Consider the following 22,125-nt stretch of genomic DNA (forward strand, 5'->3'; position numbering starts at 1 on the left):
AGCTCTTATGTTATGGTTATAAGCTAATATACAAAGTTTCATGAAAATCTGAGATGGAGGGTTACAAATCCTGCAACATCTGGGTGATTTGACATAGAATGACCCTTGTATAACTGCAAATGTGGAAAAAGGAAGGCATATAAACAAAATCATGTAGAAAAAAAATTTTCATCTCGGTGGTTGTGTTTAGCTGCACACACTGGCAACCATTGCATTACACCAAGAGTAAATCTGAAACTTCTCCAATATAAAGCTGCAAACCAAAACACAGTGGTTCATCCCTCATTGTGCTCTAGGTGTACTGAACTACTTAATAACAATGCCTTGTGTTTATGTCAAGTCCAATCACTGTCAATAGCAAGACAGTTAATATTTTCGGCCCCTAATGGGTCCATATTTAAACACTCATGATTTCAGTGCAGAAAACAAAATGTCTGTCAGACTTTCATGAAACAGTTTTGTACAGTATGTTTCAGTGTTTAATGTAACATGACCAGCTGCAAATTTCTTACATGTTCTAGTTAAGTGCATGTCTGTGCTATAGTAGTGTAAAAGTTCGTTGATAAATGATGATTTTTTTTATTTTTGTAAGAACTGCATGATACTGCAGACATACACTTTACAATACTGCTAAAAAACCTCAAAGCTTGCTTCAAAACTCACAGTGACCTCTCCCCCCCCCCCCCCCTCTCTTTTCCAAGGATTTGCTAAGAATACCATGAACTTAGCAAATGAAAATTAATTATGCAGGTCACTATATTGACCAACGAGATTACCAAATAACTTCTACCACATATTCACCAAAACAATCTAAAAATGACCTGAGCTGATTGTACACATTAACGAGTGTTTGGAAAGAACCAATCATAAAATTTTGTGGTTATGGAATGGTGAAGAGACTGATTCCACTGTGTAGACCTAGGAGACAGGGAGTGGGGAAAGAAAATATTGTTTCACCTAAATTTATGCTAACGTAGGCTAATCCTCAATATTCCAGAATGTCAAGAATAGAATTATTCCACAGCTTCAAGATTTTTAAAATTGTCCTTTTGAGTAAATAATACAGTGATACATGAAAATCCCTGAAGTATGACATATTTGGCCATTTGTTGCCAATCTGTTTGTCCATTTGTTGTCACCCCTTTTTCCCAGAAAAAGATAGAGATATCAAGTAGAAATTCATGTCAAACACTAAGGTCTATGGTCCCTTGGTAGTGTAAAAAAGTTAAACTTCTAAGTCAATGCAAGATCTGACCAACTATTTCACATATTTCAATATTCGGAAAGACTGTACGTCCCCTTTCCCCAGCCACTGGGATAGGTCGGGAGCACACAAGTCGCCGAAGTGCCATCCAATAGAAAGACCTGCACCAGGCCATTGTGCCCGAGAAATTATTACTCATACTTGTCCGGTTTTTGTTTTTGTTTATCTTTCACCTATCTTGTGATTGCTTTATACATGGCAAATTTTTGTCTAATAGCAATGAAGTATTATTTCTCACTTCTTAGCTCTTCAGTATCTGTAGATAAAACCTGGCCATTTCTCACCAAGTTGCTTAGAACTTTGACAAACTCCTCTTCCATCCCTACCATACATTTCGGGATTGCAGTCACATTATCTCTTTTGGAGTTCTTTATTTGTTCTAATTTTTCGGCCAGACACCTTTCGGTCATCTTTAGAACAAGCTGACAGACTGAAGTTACAGCACTTGTTTCAAACCACAGGTACAGAAGTGCCAGAGGGGCTGACCAATGGCAAAGAGTGTGCATCAACTGAATCTTCGGTTACATGGTCAATACATCCTGTGATGAAGAAGTATCAGGTTTGTTTGAGCGGCTGCCATAAAGCTCCTTTCAAGTGACAAAAAATAGGCGTTACTGCATGTGCACAGGTATGACGACGTATGAACCCTATGCTTGCCTGGTGTCTGTGCTGCTCAAACACTTCTTGCCCCTACTTCTGCTTGGAATTCCATCACTCAGCCACCTGTAGCACTACTTGTCAAGCCCAAATTTATTTTTATGCCCTACTGTATTCCATCATTCCAAAACTAAATTGCAGTGTTTGTCAGTTTCAGTGTTACAATCTGCATACCGGTACTGAGAAAAGCAATGCTTAACTCAACTGCTGGTCAGAGAAGACTTACCATACAGGATGAGAAGGAAAGACTCTCCTCCTCACCCTGTACGGTAAGTCCACCCCGACCTGCAGTTCTGGGTGACTTTCCCGAAATCTACCCCTTTTCCTAGACCTCTCCAGTCATTTTCCTTCATCCCTTTTCCTTCCCCTTCAGCCCTTCTGCCTGAAGAAGGAGCCACTGTCCACAAAACCCCGCCAATTACAACCGTCTTTTATGTGTGTCTTCTGCCATCGCTTGGTGAATAGATTTTTTATCTATCTCATTAAATAATTATTTCAAGATAAAAGTGAGGCATGTAAGGCTGTAAAATAATTTTTCACAAAATATACTATGTATCAACAAAGGAAAATGTATTACAATGATAAAACACAGTATTCTCTCAGTCTACAATTTACCAAGGGATGACATTCTGTAAATTTAAAGCAGAAATCATGCAAAGCCTAGAAAAGGTACCTGACAGATGACAAAATGTATGTTTTGATAGAGAGAGAGAGAGAGAGAGAGAGAGAGAGAGAGAGAGAGAGACCTCAATGTTCTGCAAGAGGATTAACACTGCTAATAACTTGTAAATAAAAGCAAATTAGAAACAAACTAATAACATACAGGGTGACCCACTTAAATCTCCCAATTTCAAGGACCCAGGAGGAAAAAACCACAGTAGATATGACAGTGAAAAATGCACCACGTTGTAGAGCATCTCATAGAATTTATATTCCCACATCAGAAGTGCCAAGTAACGTCACCAGAGTGCAGCATGGTCGCATGAAGTGAAAATGGCAACTCCACAGGAGTGCCCACTAGCAGTAGTGTGATTTGCAGAAACAAAATCGCCAATTTCTGTGCAAAGAAATTATCGCCGTGTGTATGAAATGTGATCCACCTGGTGTGAAAACAATTAAGGAATGGTAAAGGAAGTTTCTGGCAACAGGGAGTGTTCTGAAACATTCTGGTGTTGCATGTTACGGAGTTTCACAGGAGGCAGTGGAGGACATCAGACAAACATTTCTCAGAAGCCCACGTAAGTCAATTCGTCAAGCATCTAGGCAACTTGATGTACCTTGATCAACATTGCATTGTGTAGTTCACTAGTGTCTTTGTATGTGTGCTTACAAAGTACAAAGTCTGCAACATCTGACGCCGAACGGCCGACAACAATTTGCTGTGGATATGCTGCAGCATATTGATATGGATGCCAGCTTCCTGGAAAGATGTTTATTCTCAAACGGGGCAACCTTTCATCTATCAGGAAGGGTCAATAGGCATAATGTTTGGATTTGGGGTTTGCAAAATCTACATGTTGTAATTGAACATGTTCCTGATAGCCCTGAACTAAACTTCTGGTGCAGGCTAATGCACGACAGGATTGTTGGACTATTCTTCTTTACGGAACAAACAGTAAATGCGTCAGTGTATCTGGACATATTGGAGCAGTTTGTGTACCCTCAAATACAAGACTTGCAACCCAAAATCATTTTTCAACAAGATGGAGCTCCGCGTCATTGGTCAACGTCTGTTTGAAAGTTCCTAGATAAGAAATTTCCCAATCGTTGGATCAGACGCAGATGACCCATTGCCTGGCCATGACGCTCACCCGACATTACGCCCCTTGATTTCTTCATGTGGGGATTCATGAGGACCACATGTACGTGACCAAAGTGAACAATATTCCTACATTTTGACATCGTATCACTAATGCGATTGCAACAGTAACAGAGAAAATGTTACAAAGAACTTGGCAAGAAATTGAATTTAGACTCGATATTCTTCATGCTACAAACAGTTCACATGTAGAGGTGTATTGGTGATAAATAAATAAATTCTTTGAGATGCTCTACAATGTGGTGCATTTTCCATTGTCGTATCTACTGAGGGTTTTTTTTTTTTTTTTTTTTTCCCTTGGGTCTTTGAAATCAGGGAGGTTTGAGTGGGACACCCTCTATTATTTCAGCCTTCCACAATTATGTTAATGTACCTTGGGGTGCTAGAAAAATATTTTCTGGTAGATTCTGACAGCTTGTGTTCACTGCATATAAACAGCTAACAACCACACTCCAAGTAGCCAGAAGCAGGAGGCGGCACTGCTCAAATGTAACTTCAGCTCTGCACATGGGTGTGAGCCACTGGCAGCTGCACAAATAAAAGTATTACTAGCTACACTGTAGCAATGTCTCTGTGAGTTTATTAAAGAAAGTGCAGGAGGCCACAATTTATCCAGGTTGAAATTTGTATCTCCTTTCATTAAATTCTTTGTCAAATTAATTTCAATTGCCGATTTAGAGCCTCACTCATGATAACAGTCTTGGTGGTGACTTCAGAATAACCAGTGCTCCTGAGAGATTTTGTGCAGCGTATTAGCCACAGAGTGTGAAAGACTTCAAATTTTAGACTATGTGTTGAACTCTTCTTCTGATTCATCATTTGTGGCAGATAGCTCTTCACAGACTGTCGGAGCTTTAATTTTTGATGGATGTTTGACACTGAAGCATTACATTTTGCAGTGTGTCAATGTGCTGCAGTGAACTAAAGCCTGCTTAAATTAATTTCTCATGAACTATAAGCACTGATGAGAAACTAAATAGATATTTTCGAACATTTGTATTAATGCTTTTCAATTACTACAGAATTAATTAATGATCTTTAATTTCCGATTCTCATGAAGTTAAGGTGCTTCTGGACTTCGAAACTGAGTCACCACTTGTGATGGATGCTTTGTTGAGCTTGCTTTGATCAGATATAATGTACTGCTATCTTTACTACACTTATATGAACATTCCTGACAGGCTATTCTTGTAAAAACTCTTTGCCTTATTTCTTTTATTGTGAGGCCACCATTTTCAGATGAATTCAGTTTCATTTAATAAAATAACATTTGTTCAATCTTAATAACAAATACTTGTCTTTGGTTACTTAACCATCTTATTTTATTAATTTTATTTACAAATGTTGCCCTGTTTTGAAATTCTCATCAATTGCTAGAAAACTCAGAAAAAATCCTAAAAATTCTACAGCCAAGTTGGCCAAAGGGTGATAAATGGAACAATATATAAACACCCCTTAGACATGTGTTTCAGCCAAAATGTCTTCTACGTTGCACATTTGTCCAGCCCTCTGCTGTTCTGACCTCAAATTTTAACACTGATTTTATTAGCTGAAAGCGAAAGAGCACCTCAGTTGAAGTCAACATTAGAATTTTGAAATTTTCTTACTTCACAGAGTGACCAGTGTCAATGCAGTGCTCTGCCACAGCCAATTTACTGGGGCGTAAGAGCTGGCAGTACTTACCATGCTCTATGCGTCTTGCATGGACTGTACAAGTTGTTCGCCCTATGTAAGAAAGCCCACATTCACAGGGAAACTAGTAACTCCAGCCCTACTGAACTTCAAGTCATTTCTGACAGAACCAAAAAGTGCTGTTGTCTTTAGTGGAGGATGAAAAATCGTTTTAACTTTGTGCTTGGTGAGAATTCAACCTATTTTTAATGGTTTCTCATATACGGCAGGAAAGCCATGGATTTAACTCTATGTCTTGTTCCTAGTTTCCTGTATCCACCTTATTCATGGTGTGTTACAGATCTGCACTTGCTTCAAAAACTCTTTTTAAGTGTAGACGCTCATCCTGCAGTCTGCTCTCACCAGCAATGTTATGGGCTCTGTGAATCAAAGTTCTGAGGACACTCATCATCTACGAAGGGTAGTGGTACCTATTTACATGTAAATATAAGTCTGCACAAGTTGGCTTCTGATAAGCTGCATGTTCGAAGGTACCATCAACTTTGCAATGAACTAAACTTTCAGAAATGGAAGACTCCCTCCTTTTTTGATACCCACTGCAAATTGAATTTTTTCATGAACTGAATTTAGATGGTTTAAAAATTCTTGTAACTTACTCTTACAAGGGGCCACAATACAAACGTATCATCAACAATCTCCAAAATACTGTGTCTTTCCCTCAAAGTCCTCCTCCATAAACCAAATGGCCACCAAGGGCGACAAGGGACTACCTATGGTGACACCATCACTTTGTTCACAAAATTCATTATTAAATAAAACATATGTTGATGCCACAAAATGTCTTAACAAGGTTGAAACCTAAGGTGAGCTTAAGGAATAAGAAGTCAGAGAGAGAGAGAGAGAGAGAGAGAGAGAGAGAGAGAGAGAGAGAGAGAGAGAGAGAGTTAAATCCACGGTATTCCAGTCATATGTGGGAAATCTGTCACTAAATATAGGTTAAGAGTCTCACCAAACACACAAAGTGACTTTTTACCTTCCACTGAAGACAGAAGCACTTTTGGGTTCCATCAAAGATGACTTAAGACTATGAAAGGCTGTGGTTTACAAGGTCCCCTGCAAGTGTGGCCTTTCATTCACTGGGCGGATGACTCAAGAGTGTATGAAAGATGCATGGAACAATATAGGTACACCCAGCTTATACAGCCCAATAAATTGGCTGTGGCAGAGCACTGCACAAACACCAGTCACCCTAAGCAGTATGGTAATGACTAAATTCTAGTGCCGAGTTAATTTCATTTTGATGGTGAAAGAAACAGCTGAAATTTGTTTGGTAAACAATTTAACTAACAGAGATAGCAGTTTCAACCCTGAAAAATCATGGAACCTGGTGCTTTCTTTAATAAACTCACAAAGATATCACTAAAGTGCTGCTAATAATGATACAATGACATCTCAGGATGGATCAACTGCGTAGCCTCAGGTTTAGTTTTTGCATACTCTTTGGCACCAACCTCTGGTCTTGTGTAACTGTGATTTAAAACAATGGAACATAAGTGCTATAGCTTCAGTCTCCGAAGACTGCTTTGAGGCAGGCTATATGGCCAAATATTAGAAGAAAAAATATAGTGTATGACGCTGCAGTCCCAAATTTAATGGAGCAGTTGTCACACAGCAAAAACATCACAATTCAAATAATTTTACTTTCCTATAATCTTAGATTCTTTGTTCTTTGCCAAAATGTAACCTATTAATGCCATCCTTAGGTTATGGCAAAAATGGTATCCATCAAACAGCTTTAGCATGGAGACATTTGATTTGTGTAATATTTGAAACATCCTTGGTTAGGTTATTTTCTTTAGGAATAAATAAATGATGAAAGACAAGAGTTACATGGAACCAGTTAATGAACAAAGTGATTTACAGTAAAGTCACATTAATTTAAAAAGTCATCATTGCCAATCATAAGTAGATCTGTTAAAAAATAATGGTGACTTACTGTCTTACCTCATATGCCTCTGATACCTCCTGGAATTTTTTTCCTGCATCAGGATCAGTTTTGTTCGTATCTGGATGGTACCGTTTTGCTAATTTGTAATATGCTGCTTTAATTTCCCTTGAAGATGCATTTCGAGGAACACCTAAGATTTCATAATAGTCTTTCTTTTGTTTGAGCACCGAAGATGTATGAATATCCCTTGGTACAGCAGACTGCAGAACTGCAAGAACAATATCAACACAGTTACAAAAACTTCAACAAGGTACAGTAAAAAGCCCAATAATTACCACACAACCCACTACACTTCTTTGGAATCATCAATTATACTTTACACGAAGCAATACGCTCGTTCACAACTAATAACATTAATTCTGGTTACCTTAATTAAATATATGAACCATTTTTCATAATGTGAATAATATTATCAGTTATCAAAACCATGATCAGCACGGAAAATTTTCACTTTGTGAGGCCATGGCAATTTGGTGACCAAGTAAGGGGTTTGGTTCAACACACAATAATGAGGAAAGGCAACTACTCAACTTAAACTGTTTGATATGTGGCCACAATCAAGTGTTTATGCACCGTGCATCAATCAGCAACAAACTGGGGTTGCTTTTCTTTGCTTTTGTTTATTGCTTTCATATTGGAATGTCCATAATTTTAACGTGGGTCTATTTGTGTACACAAATGTCACCACCAGTTTCATATCCTTATCTAACAATGTATTTAACACTGTCCAATGCGAAAGGCTAGTAATACAATTAGAGTACAGATTGCTTAATACAAAAGACATAACTTAGCAATAAGTACAGTTAGTACAGTTTCTGTGCCCTTCAAACTTTCAAAGATGCTACATAATCTAGAAAAAGTCACCAACAGGAACAATTCAAAAGAACTTGCATGACTTGGTCATGGAAAGAGACATTAGAAATACGTAGTTCTTAGGATGTGAGCAGTTACCTGGAATTGGCCAAGCATTTTTGGTGTACACCAGCAGATGTTTTATAGTCAGTAACTAAATTGAGTGTGCGCAATTTACATCCCTCCATTTAGCAATGCATTACTTGTTTTACTATCAGTTAAAGTTGATGATGATGAAGTCCCATACTCTGTGACAGAGCGTAGGGGAACGATGCGGGAGACCTGCACCGCCGTACTAGGCAAGATCCTAGTGGAGGTGGTTTGCCATTGCCTTCCTCTGACCATAATGGGGATGAATGATGACGATGATGATGATGATGAAGATGACACAACAACACCCAGTCATCTCAAGGCAGGGAAAATAACTGACCCCGCCGGGAATCGAACCCGGGACCCCATGCTCAGGAAGCGAGAACACTACCGCAAGACCAAGAGCAGTGGACCAGTTAAAGCTACAAACCTCAAAATATTTTGGCCAGAGTGTAAAGCATGTTTGCACATGCCATACTGACTGGAACACAATTGTCTGGACTGGACCAAACATTTTGCAGTGGTTATGACGCTGTTGGAAACAAACCTTATGAACCTCAAGCACATTAAAGCATTACTAATGATGGCATTATAGCACTTTGGAAGCCTGCAGAGGTACACAGCATTTAGCTGTCCTTGAGACTTCATTGGCGATGAGTTAAGTGCAGGGATAGCTCACATTATTCTCACATTGACTATGCATGGTCCAATTCCCTTAGTGAGGCACAAAGGAAGGTTACGAAAGACATCTCAGTGACCTTGAAATCACTTTTTGTATGAAGGAATACTATTTCTTTTAAACAAGGACTTGTGATGAGGCATGGGTTTGCCAAAATATGCCACCGAACAGTGGATAGCAAAAGCATGCACAGAAGCAAAGCTTTTAGCACCTGTACTAAAATTTTATGACAAAAGAGTAGATAAAAATGGCAGAATAATAAAACTTCAAATGCATTTTAAAAAATAAAGACTGCTACGAATCACACACACACACACACACACACACACACACACACACAAAAATCAAACACTCTGTCCGTTCTAAAACTTACAATAAAAAAAGTAAAAGCAGCAGAAAGAATTAAAATAGTACTTCAGATACCTGTGGCTGTTTAATCGCTGGGATGAAAAGAATGTGCCAGCCACCATGCAACATACTAAACCTTCAATCTGGAAGGTTAGGCTGGAGTCCAGACACCACAAAGTTTTTAAAAGCGTTACCACACTTGTCTCATCATACCTACAATAGAGGGCATATCTCCACCTAAATTCACTTCTGCCCTCCCATCACAATATGTGCACTTGGTTAAAATGTGGTTTATGAGGAGTTGTGTGTCACAGGCATCACAAATGGGGAGCAGGGGAGGGGGAGGGGCAGAGGGAGGGTGCACTCCACTCATTAGAGTATGAAGCCATGTGTCAGGGGATAGAGCTGCTGGGGGCCAGGGCCCTATTTCGAGACAGGTTAGGGTTACTTCATCCCAATGGAGACACCAGTATGAGGTATGCAATGGCCAGGTAGTTGGCTTCACCAGCCACAGTTTACTGTCCCTCGTGATCGGGCACTCCTCCTGCCACAGTTGTAAGACTCTCTCACTCAACAACAAAATGACATCATGCAGGGGAATGGACACTGTTTCATGTCATGTTCACTCCTGGCTGTTTGCTCATTTCACAAACTTCTCCCAATGCCCCTGGTATCCAGCACTTCCCTTACTTCTGCTAAAGAAGTAGTAGTTTGTTCTGTATTGTTTATATCATTTTCTCTACTAGTTACATTTGTTGCAATGCTTGTGGAGCACTAAGGGGAGAAAATGAGAAACTCATCTACTCCAGTGCCTTCAGCATCAAGGGAGCCTGCAGTAAATATAGTGTATTCATTTTGGTGGCGAGTCCTGAAGACACAGTCAGGTGACATTACTGAATAGCCTCGGAAGTCTCCCTGCACTGAATTATTAGTGCACACTACTTTAAAACTGTAATGCCTTTCGAAAACAGTAGATAAAGTAGATTTAAAGGATAAATCTGTAATGTGATCGTTCTTACAATTAGTAAAATCCAAAATAATTCTCAGCCACTTCAGGAGCCACAGTAGAGATCTATTCCAAGCCTGAAGTAAAACTTTAAAAATCAGTCACACTCATCTCCAAATGGCAGTCTTTTCCATATATCCCACATGGTCTCATTGCTCACTGTCTATTATTAAAGTATTCTGATTGGTGGGCAAGCAACTGTATGGTATGTGGATGACTGTGGTGTAGATATTGTCACACCATGAGGAGTCGCTGCCTGAAGTTAAGCGGTGGTTCACCAGCATCATCAGAGAGTCTTCTCACATGGCTGGTTCTAAGGCCTAGCAGCCAGTCTAAATCCTTCATGGTGCACCTAGGCCAACTGTTTTTTTTAAGTAGGAAGGTCTTGCAGACCCATCCAACGTGCACTCATAAGCAAGCCATGTTCGGTCTGCTCCCTACAACTTATGGTTAACACATTTTAAAATACTGAGAGCTTTTAGAGACTGTGCTTCAAGTTGCTAGGTGTGGCAATGAGGTAAGTTTAAAATGAAATACGTGACTAGAAATCTCAGTCTTTTTTAAAATCAAGAACCGTGTCCCTCACCCGCAGATGAGGAAAGTTAAAAGCACAACGTGAATTGCTAAAATAGACAGAACAAAAGATGAAGAAGTCCTCCTTACACACAGAGCACTAGACAACTTTTTATTGTTGAATGTATATTATTACGAGCCATAGCAAAGATAGTCACCCTTAAAACACTATCTTGGGGAACACCATTATGTTATCCAAAGTGATTACAGAGGATGTTAACAACTCAGTATTTCAAAAAAAAATGTGTTGAGAGAAAGGGGCACATAAAGATGGGAAGACATCCCACTCATGGATCTGTTTAAGGTTATTTTGCTTCCAAGTAGTATCCAAGCCCTTCTCGATGTCAAAAAATATATTAAGTGATGCCTGTACAGGAAAGCCTGTTGTATAGTTGCTTCCAGGAGGACTAAGTTATCAGAGAGAGAATAATATCTCTTGAGCCACACTGAAAGTTATTAAGAAGCTGTCTGGATTCTAAGATCCAGACAAGCATCATTGATCATTTGCTCTGAGGTCTTCCCCACACAGCCAGTGAGGGCAACCATGTGACACCTACTTGGGAAAGTACAGTCCTCTGCATGTTTTAAGACTGGAATTAAAACGGCCCCTATCTGCAAGTTGGGAAAGTGACCTGACATCCAAATAAGGTGAAAAAGGGCAAGGAGGATTTCTTTGCTTCGACCTATGAGGTGCTGTAAGAAGCTATATACTGGACCCTATTGTGACCAGGTGATGCAGCATCAGTTGCAGATAATGAAACATCCAGGTTTCTTACAAACAAGAGACAGTTGTATTATCAAAGATGGGTGAGAATGAAGTCCAAACCACCCCTCTAAGTGGCCACTCAGCATCAGATAGTTGGATTCTGACTCGTGGTGGTGGTGGTGGTGGTGGTGGTGGTCGTGCGTAAGCTAATATGGGACCAAACTGCTGAGGTCATCAGTTCCTAGGTTTACACACTACTTAATCTAACTTAACTAACTTACGCTAAGGACTACACACACCCCCACACCTGAGGGAGGACTCGAACCTCCTACCAGGGGAGCCGCGCAAACCTTGGCAAGGTGCCTCAGACTGCATGGCTGATTCTGATTGGTAGTGGCAGTTAACTCTGGCAAAATATCCCACCACTGTCTGGGAAATGCCCCACAGGGTGCTCTGAAGACTTTGTTCCGCATTACAGCAGCCACTGGGTATGTACCATTTCTTCCAGAAGTTCTCCCGATGGGCACCTATACAACTATACTTTTGGTGGAACAGTTTATGGTGTTCAGGACTTGGTGTCACAAACTCTTCTTGCTTCATCTAATAATTTAGTGATTTTCACACTTGTTACCCGAAAGACTGTGAAGCTTTCCTTCTCTAAATCCTCGCACAAACGAAAAAATGGCTGACATCGAAATAAGTGTCCAAGGAATAGAAAAGCAACTGGAATCACTCAATAGAGGAAAGTCCACTGGACCTGACGGGATACCAATTCGATTCTACACAGAGTACGCGAAAGAACTTGCCCCCCTTCTAACAGCCGTGTACCGCAAGTCTCTAGAGGAACGGAGGGTTCCAAATGATTGGAAAAGAGCACAGATAGTCCCAGTCTTCAAGAAGGGTCGTCGAGCAGATGCGCAAAACTATAGACCTATATCTCTTACGTCGATCTCTTGTAGAATTTTGGAACATGTTTTTTGCTCGCGTATCATGTCATTTCTGGAAACCCAGAATCTACTATGTAGGAATCAACATGGATTCCGGAAACAGCGATCGTGTGAGACCCAACTCGCCTTATTTGTTCATGACACCCAGAAAATATTAGATACAGGCTCCCAGGTAGATGCTATTTTTCTTGACTTCCGGAAGGCGTTCGATACAGTTCCGCACTGTCGCCTGATAAGCAAAGTAAGAGCCTACGGAATATCAGACCAGCTGTGTGGCTGGATTGAGGAGTTTTTGGCAAACAGAACACAGCATGTTGTTATCAATGGAGAGACGTCTACAGACGTTAAAGTAACCTCTGGCGTGCCACAGGGGAGTGTTATGGGACCATTGCTTTTCACAATATATATAAATGACTTAGTAGATAGTGTCGGAAGTTCCATGCGGCTTTTCGCGGATGATGCTGTAGTATACAGAGAAGTTGCTGCATTAGAAAATTGTAGCGAAATACAGGAAGATCTGCAGCGGATAGGCACTTGGTGCAGGGAGTGGCAACTGACCCTTAACATAGACAAATGTAATGTATTGCGAATACATAGAAAGAAGGATCCTTTATTGTATGATTATATGATAGCGGAACAAACACTGGTAGCAGTTACTTCTGTAAAATATCTGGGAGTATGCGTACGGAACGATTTGAAGTGGAATGATCATATAAAACTAATTGTTGGTAAGGCGGGTACCAGGTTGAGATTCATTGGGAGAGTGCTTAGAAAATGTAGTCCATCAACAAAGGAGGTGGCTTACAAAACACTCGTTCGACCTATACTTGAGTATTGCTCATCAGTGTGGGATCCGTACCAGGTCGGGTTGACGGAGGAGATAGAGAAGATCCAAAGAAGAGCGGCGCGTTTCGTCACAGGGTTATTTGGTAACCGTGATAGCGTTACGGAGATGTTTAATAAACTCAAGTGGCAGACTCTGCAAGAGAGGCGCTCTGCATCGCGGTGTAGCTTGCTCGCCAGGTTTCGAGAGGATGCGTTTCTGGATGAGGTATCGAATATATTGCTTCCCCCTACTTATACTTCCCGAGGAGATCGCGAATGTAAAATTAGAGAGATTAGAGCGCGCACGGAGGCTTTCAGACAGTCGTTCTTCCCGCGAACCATACGCGACTGGAACAGGAAAGGGAGGTAATGACAGTGGCACGTAAGGTGCCCTCCGCCACACACCGTTGGGTGGCTTGCGGAGTATCAATGTAGATGTAGATGTAGATGTACTTACACCTACACCAAACTTTCTGCCTGTCTCTGGCTGTGTAGCAGCATTTGTCACTCTACCAAGGGAGACTTTAGATGTCCTTTGGATTGTGGAATGGATGCTTCAGCAGCATGGTGGATTGTATTGACAATATGATTCACCCATTCTTAAACAGTGCCACAGAATTCAAATACAGAAAGTTGGCTGCACAGCATCCAGTCTGCCTTACTGTACAGCCATCATGGCATTTTCAATTCAGATTGAGAAGTGATCACTTGATTGCAAGTCACTGCAATGCTTGCGAAGGCTTGACTGCACACCCAGAGATTGATAACAGTTAACAATCCTATTGCAGTAATGAAGTGTGTGCTCTTCCCCCTATTGAACAGATTAATAGGCCTTAAATGGCTCTACCCCTGGAGCATATGATTGCAGTGTCCCAAAGTACATTAAATGCATTAAAATCTCCACATGGAAGCAAGGGTGGAAGAGATGAGCAAGGAGTTCAGTGAGAGCCTCTTCATCTAGAACCTCAAGTGGGGGCAAGTAGAGTGCACATACTGTCAACCTACACACAGAGACAGTGACTGTTTGTACAGAAAAGGCGAGGAGTGGTATGTGTTATTTATGAAAATAGTCATATATCCTTTAGTTCTCTCTCCGCGTAAGTCATACTTTTTGTGGAGGATGCAGCAATACAGCTAAAGGGCTTAAGACAATTCAAAATCCGCGTACTGGAGGCACTGACAAGGGGACTGCAGAAACTTTCCCTTGCCAATTTGATTTAAATTGACAGGGTGTGTAGACCATGCTTAGGACCTCAACATATGTACACAGGAAGAGACAGCTCTAAACCATTTCTGAGAAAATCAAATTCGAAAATTTTACGACTACTTATATACTTTGTATGGTTGCTTATATTCCATAATTCATGGCTGAGCTGGTATGCGCTTAGTTTTAAATGCATGAGGGCTTTAGATTGAACTCCCTGCTGCCGCCTATTTTTTCCATTTCCATGTAATTCTAGCAATAGTTTATGACTGTGCAAATTATCAGTAGTTAATTCATACTTAATTATTTTCACATCTTTAACCAGAAAAAAGGAGAAAAAAATTCATATGGAGATTGGAAATTAAAAAAAGGAAGCACAAAAACTTTGAATCAAATCAGTATAATCATATTATTTATATTATTGTATCTACATTTGTGACAGGTATTATGTCTTATGAATAAGGACAATACTGATCATAGAAATATGGGCATTATTGTGAAATACAGGATTTTTAATAAAAGTCAAATTTGTGTGTCTATTACAAAACGTTACTTTCATAAATGGTACTCGGTCACCACACAATTTCATGGCATACCACATGTATCTGCTGTTAAAGAGTTATGTGAGAATGGGGAGGGGAGGGGGGTAGGGCGGCAGAGAAGAGTACCGCCAATGAGTTTTGATCCAGAGATGTTGCACTTATCAAACTACGTGCTTCTTTGTTCAGCTGTAGAATCGTGTACCATATATACGCATGTCTAAAATTTTCAAACTCAATTTTCTCGAAAATAATTTAGAGTTGTTGTGCCTTCCTGTTTATGCATGTAGAATGAAGTCCTAGTCATGCTCTACACACCCTATTAGTATGAATCAAATAACTGAGGAGGAGTTAATACAGTCCCATTGTAATATAGTTTCAATCCTCCACATTTCCTGAACGAAGGAGTTACTCGAAGGACATACTAGTTCCCTCATATCAACCTCCATACCACTGTAGCTATTGTCTTCATTTGGTTGGCAAGACAGGACCAAATTCATGGTCTGATGGTTTTGAATATGATCTTTTTGACCTGTTGTTTTTCGTTCCCAACTAGGATGTCGGAGACAGCAGTAAGACTGTTTCAACAGCAACATTTTTCTGTTCCTCTTTTTCAGTGTACAGAGTGTGTATATTTTTTTCTTCTTGACAACACATCTTCCTGTCACCATTGTTTCAGTTGTTTGCACAGTTGCTGGTACAACCATCAGGGTTTTAAGTACATCCACAGTTGCATGTTGTTGTGTTCTGTTCAGGAGTCTGGGTAACAGCACACTAGTCTTTGATACAAGCTGCTTCAATGTTGAGGAGAATGATTTCACGAAGTGGGTGGCTATGTGGTATTAAACATCTTCGTCGCCTCAGAGTAGGTGGGTTGTGTAACCTTTATCTCCCGGATTTTCTTATCTTCTTAGAATACTCGATAATCTTTGCTCAAAACTGGATGGTTTTGGGAGAAATTTACACAGGTATGTAAGTGTAGCCAATGCAATGAGTGCCTAACTTCTATCAGCTGAACAGCATCTTCTGCATATAGCCTGACCTTTGCAAACCACAGAGATGTGACCCCAAGGGTTGACATTTTAAACACCCCACAAAGTGGGTATGTAGGGTCTAACTTTAAGACGAATAAAGCCTTTAATATACTTGGGCAACTTTGGTATGTGGAAAATTAGAATAAGAGCTGACATCTACAAGAGGTTACCATTTACTCTCTTCAAAAAATTCTTAAATTTGATGACATGACCACTTTTCCATTCCTGTTGTAGATCTTTGGCATCTGTCATTCCATTACATCAAGACAGTTTACAACTTAATTATGGCAATTTAAGGCTGTGAGGAGCTCACTACTGATGGATTAGTCTTCACGTGATTTAGTGTTTAATACTTTCGTTCCATTGGGTCACTTTCATTTATTGAGCAAGATCTCCTGATATATGTATGTTGCCCTGCAAGTCCCTCTAATGCTTCGTCATTGTACAAAGTTGATAATTTTTCAAATGCTTCTTCCACAAGTCTAGTAACGAAACACAATATTCACCACAAGAGATGGTATGTTGCTAAGAAATCTCGAGTGTACTAGCCACATGAGGTCTTTCTAAAATTTGGGTGTTAATACTGTTCAATGGAAGCCATCAGCTATCCTTCACCAGCACTCCTACGTTCTGCCCGCCTCCTTTCTCCCATCACTTACTCCATTCGACACAACCCTCACCCCATTCATGCTGCAAAAATGTAGTCATGGCATAGTGTATTCAACCAGCACAGTGTAGCCATACATATACCGGTAGGTGTGTATTGGAGAGGGGGGGGGGGGGGGGGGGGGCAGCGGTAGGGGAAGGGGTCCAGAGGGGGACAGATGTGGCAGTGTACATCTTTGTCCGAAAGCAAGCAAAGTGCCCTTTGATGACTCAATGCCTTTAATATTCAGAGAATTGTGATATCTACAACTGTAAGACAATAATTTTCTGTTTGAAACGACGTCTCAGAATGCAAAAATAATTTTTCCCCAAAACCACCAATCCCGAAAAATTGATTTTTTTCTTTTGACGTACAGGATTATAATACAAGGAAAAAGAATAACTAACTAGTTGACAGCAAACAGATACAACTAATGGATAATGATTCTGTAAATGCTGGTAGACTTGTGTGTGTCACGGTCTTCAGTGGTTCAGGACCACGAAGGGAGTACAGAAGTACACAAACAAATCGAAACGCTAGAAATTTTGTTTGAGAGAAGCGCAGTATGACGTATACACATTACCAAACAGTACATGCTGCAACATAAGCACAGAAATGCAAGTGAAGAATTGTTAGTACATTAAAAACTGATTGTTAAATAATAAACAAAATCATGTGTTGTGTACTGCGTATGATTTAGTGCAGTGGGAGTGGCATTTTTTTCGTTTCCTTCGCCCCCCCCCCCCCCTCCCTCAGAGTTTAACATTACTATACATATACTGTTAATTCTACATATTTGTACTGCATATGGTGTAAACTAAACAGCGAGAAAAGATTGTAAGGATGCTGCAGGGGATGTTGTGCTGAGAAATAATAAATAAGGTGTGCTGTTTCCAAGTTACTGGGTTGGTGCACAAGTTTGTAGCATTTTTCCATAAGTTTAATAAACACAACAAATACACACAACAGATACTTTAGTCATTAATAATATATTCTCATTCACTATTTACAATAGTCTGCCAATGGTGGGGTAACTTTTTGATTCCGCAACTGTACAAATCACAAGGTTTTAAGGCAGAAAACTCGTTGAGCCACGTTCAGAGCACATTTTCATATGGAAAGTTAGTTATCTGAAGATTGTTCGATACAAAACGGAAAATGTGAAAATCTGAGACAGCATGATCAAGTGAAAAAGGTGGGTGTAGAATGTCTTCCCAAACCAACTCCTTGACAGCATTTTTTGTCAGTCAAGCAGAATGCTCATGGATGTAATCATAGAGTAGCACAATTTCACACACACTTCCTGGTCGTTGTTGTTCTTGGACTGCACCCGCAAGACATCTCAGATGTTGACAATAAATGTCAGCAGTGATTGTTACACCTCAGGGAAGCAATTCATAGTACACCACACCATCGCTGTTCCACCAGATGCATAACATTATCTTCTGTGGATGTGGGCAGGTCTCTGTACGGGGACTTGCTGCTTTGTTTGGGCTCAACCATTCCTTTCTTTTCCTTATGTCAGCATAAAGACGTCATTTCTCACCATCGGTAACAATACAGGACAGGAATGGTCGATGTTGTTCATGAGCCAACTAATGACGAGTAAGAAGAGTTGCACATATGGTCACCCGCTGATTTTTGTAATTTTGGCTTAGAATGTGGTACGCAAACACGCAATTTTTTAACCTTCCCACTTCACACAAATGTCGCAAGATGGCGGGATGATCACAGTTCATCACATTTGCCAGTTCGTGCAAACATTAACACGGATCACTGTGGATTAATGCATTTAATCGATCTTCATTAAACCCCATGCATCTTCCTGATAGGGTCATTCCATGTCAAGTCACCCAGGCCTTGACACCAACCATGTCAGATTTTGATGAAACTTGCAACAATTTCTTCTTTTATCATCCTGAAAGCACTTGTAAAATTTTCTTATAGTTTTTTTTTTATAAATTTTTAAAGTTTTTAGATTTGGCTTTGTTTCAGCAGTCGGAAATTGTAACTTAAACATGTCCTCACAACTAAAAAAATTTGTATATTAAAGAATACTCAAGATATCAGTATGAAATTTTGGAATAAGTTTGTGTATTATATCTAAATGTTAAAAAAAATTACCATAAAGATATATTAAATTCTTCCAAATGAAAAAAAATTTATAAGTTTTTTATTTTTATTTTTTTAGTTAACAGATGTTTAGTTTTACAAAAACTGCAATATCTAGAATATCAGACCTGATAGAAAGCTCAAATTTGTTTTAAAATACTCTTAATTGTATAGGCTATTAGATAAAAGAAAAATTATGTTGGCTTTTTAACCTGTTTAATAGTTATATAATTTTTAAAATAATATTAATTATATTTTAAAAATAAAAAATGCCAAGTGACTTAGACACCGAAAATAAGTTTTTGTCTTCTTGGAGTAACAATGTACACTTGGATTTTGTATTGTTACTCCTGTGTTTTGAAGTAAAAAATTATTACAGTGTTAAATAGTGCTTGGATAGTATTTTATTAAGTTTATTCGAACTCTCAGTAAGTACTGTTGCTTAGTTTACAGAGATTCTTTTCCAATATCCTACAAAAGTAACCAGAACAGTAATCAGACCAAAAGTGAAATCAGTATGTCAGATATTCAAACCTGTAGTGTAGGGTTATTCAAAAAATCTGACTGTTTCCAAACAACCTACACACCTTCAAAACAGTTACAACCGGTATCAGAATTGAGTGAGGAAGAAAAAGATTTGATCCACTTACGAGCTGGAATTAATCTGTGTGAATTTAAGAATATATGTTCACACCACAGCTACTACTTTTTAAATGTTTTTGAAAAGTATCAAACAACATGTGTAGACCCACTAAAAAAACACAAAAAGCCCACCAAAAAATCGTTGAGAAGTGTAGGCATGGATCTTTCTAAACAATTACTGACAAAAAATATTAGCATAAAACCTGGACAAAAGCTTTGCTCAACATGCCGTAACTTTTGTGAGGAAAAATTAAGAGTTGAAGTCAATGAAAGTGAAACAGATGATGAAGTCATGGTTGAATTAGAATCATTGCAATCCAGAAATGAATCCCTCGTACAAACAAACATTGCTCTTGATTATTTAGGTTTAACACCGATAAAGCTTCATGGCTTGTCAGAACAAAGTAAAGGGTCTTATTTTAAAAGGAAGGTTAGCAGTATCGAAAAGTCAGCAAAAAAGGCAGTTTCAAAAGCATTAAAATATGATGCACCAAGTTCTGATGATGACGAAGAAGATAATAGTGTGGTTGAGAAAGCAAAGGATTTTGATGTAATGATTTCTCTTATGAAAGAGAAGATTTCATCTGTTGGGAGGTCTAGAAAAATCCAGATTCTGACCTTGGCTCCAGATTCTTGGACTCGAAATAAAGTGATGAAAGAATTTAATGTAAGTGAGTACATGGTGCGACAAGCTAGAAAGCTAAAATCTGAAAAGGGTATTTTGGAAACTCCTGGTCCAAAAAAAGGTAAAACTCTTTCTGAAAATACAGTAAGACTTGTAACAGATTTTTATGAAAAGGATGAAAGTTCCAGAGTGCTACCTGGAACAAAAGACAAAGTAAGTGTTCAAAAAAATGTGTACATGCAAAAAAGACTCATTTTGTGTAACTTGAGAGAACTCTATTATTCTTTCAAATGGGAGAATCCCGAGGTAGAAGTAGGATTTTCAAAATTTTGTTTCTTGAGACCTAAATGGTGTATCCTTGCTGGTGCTGCAGGCACACACACTTTGTGTGTATGCAGTATCCACCAGAATGTTAAACTATTACTGGATGCTGTGAAAATTGAAGAATCTTATAAAGACCTAATTAAGATGCTTGTGTGCAACACAGAAAACCAAAACTGTATGCTACATCATTGCAACAGCTGTCCTGCAAATACTGCACTAACAGAGTGCTTAACTGAAAAACTAAGTGAAGATTATGACTTAGAAGAAGAAATTGTAATCAGTCAGTGGGTTAACACAGACAGGGCAGAAATGATCAAACATTCTATCAGTGTTGAAGACTACATTTCTTTATTGGTTAGGTCATTGGAAAAGCTCACCCCACACTCGTTTATAGCAAAATCCCAATCAGCAGCCTTTAAAAGATTGAAAGAAGACCCACCACCCAAAACAGCAATTATTGTGATGGATTTCAGTGAAAATTATTCCTTTGTTACACAAAATGAGATCCAAAGTTACCAGTGGAATAGAGGTGGTTGTACTCTACACCCAGTTGGAGTTTTTCTAAGAAATGAGGAAAACAATGTTTTTGTTTCCAACCACTGTTTTATTAGTGATGACCAAGAACATGACACTGGTTTTGTTAACTTTGTACAAAAAGAAATTACAAAGTGGCTGTTATTACATCATACTGACATTGACTCAGTTCACTACTTTACAGATGGTTGTGCTGGGCAGTACAAACATAGAAACAGTTTCAAAAATTTGACTGAACACTTGAGAGACTTTAATTTGAAGGCCCAACACTCTTTTTTGCAACAAGTCATGGGAAGTCAATTTGTGATGGCCTAGGAGGAACTATTAAAAGAATTTTAAGGAAAGCCACTCTACAGCTTTCAGACAAAGAACAAATAATGACAGCAATCGATGTGTATAAGTTTTGTGAAAAAAAAATATTGAAAACATTCATTTTCACTTTATTGACAAAAAAGAAGCTGATTTGCTACGGTTAAAACTAGAAAAACGTTTTTCAGCAACCCGAACCATTCCTGGAACAAGAAGTTTTCATAACTTCAAACCACTTCCAACAAACAACCTTGAAATTAGAAGGGCTACAGATAGTGTAAAACCCTCCTTAGTCTTTTCTTTCCATTCTTCTTCTGTTTGGGTTCGTGTTGAACCATCCATAAATTGCTATGTGGCTGCAAATTATGATGGTAACTGGTACTTTGGACTGGTAAAAACAATATTCAATGATGAAGAAGATGCAGAAATCCTATTTCTACATCCTTCAGGACCCGCTGCATCATTTTATTGGCCTGAAAGAGAAGATTCCTGCATAGTGCCTTTGGAGCACATAGTCTGTGTAGTAGACGCACCTCAATCAAGCGGCACTGGGAGAATGTATTACTTCAAAAAAGACTGTATCAAAAGAACTGAAAGCTCTTGGATGAAGTGGAAAAACAGTTTGAATCAGCATTAATGTTTATTAAAAAGACAAAATTACTCAAAAAATTCAGTGTTTCAAGCAATGTTTCAAGCAATGAGTTGGGTTATACATAAGTAAACTATCTTTGTACATAATTCTAATGTAAT

General features: G+C 39.1%; 1 protein-coding gene across 2 annotated transcripts in view; it reads right to left on the minus strand.

Moving 5' to 3' along the window:
- LOC126475292 (protein tumorous imaginal discs, mitochondrial-like) overlaps positions 1-22,125 on the minus strand; it is a 121,934-nt gene that overhangs the window by 88,110 nt on the left and 11,699 nt on the right. For both annotated transcript variants that reach the window (XM_050103054.1, XM_050103055.1), the window contains exon 2: positions 7,377-7,588. In XM_050103054.1, the coding sequence (XP_049959011.1) occupies positions 7,377-7,588 (212 nt within the window). The remainder of the gene's footprint in view (positions 1-7,376; positions 7,589-22,125) is intronic.

This window comes from Schistocerca serialis, chromosome 4, assembly GCF_023864345.2.
Source record: "Schistocerca serialis cubense isolate TAMUIC-IGC-003099 chromosome 4, iqSchSeri2.2, whole genome shotgun sequence".
NCBI lineage: Eukaryota > Metazoa > Arthropoda > Insecta > Orthoptera > Acrididae > Schistocerca > Schistocerca serialis.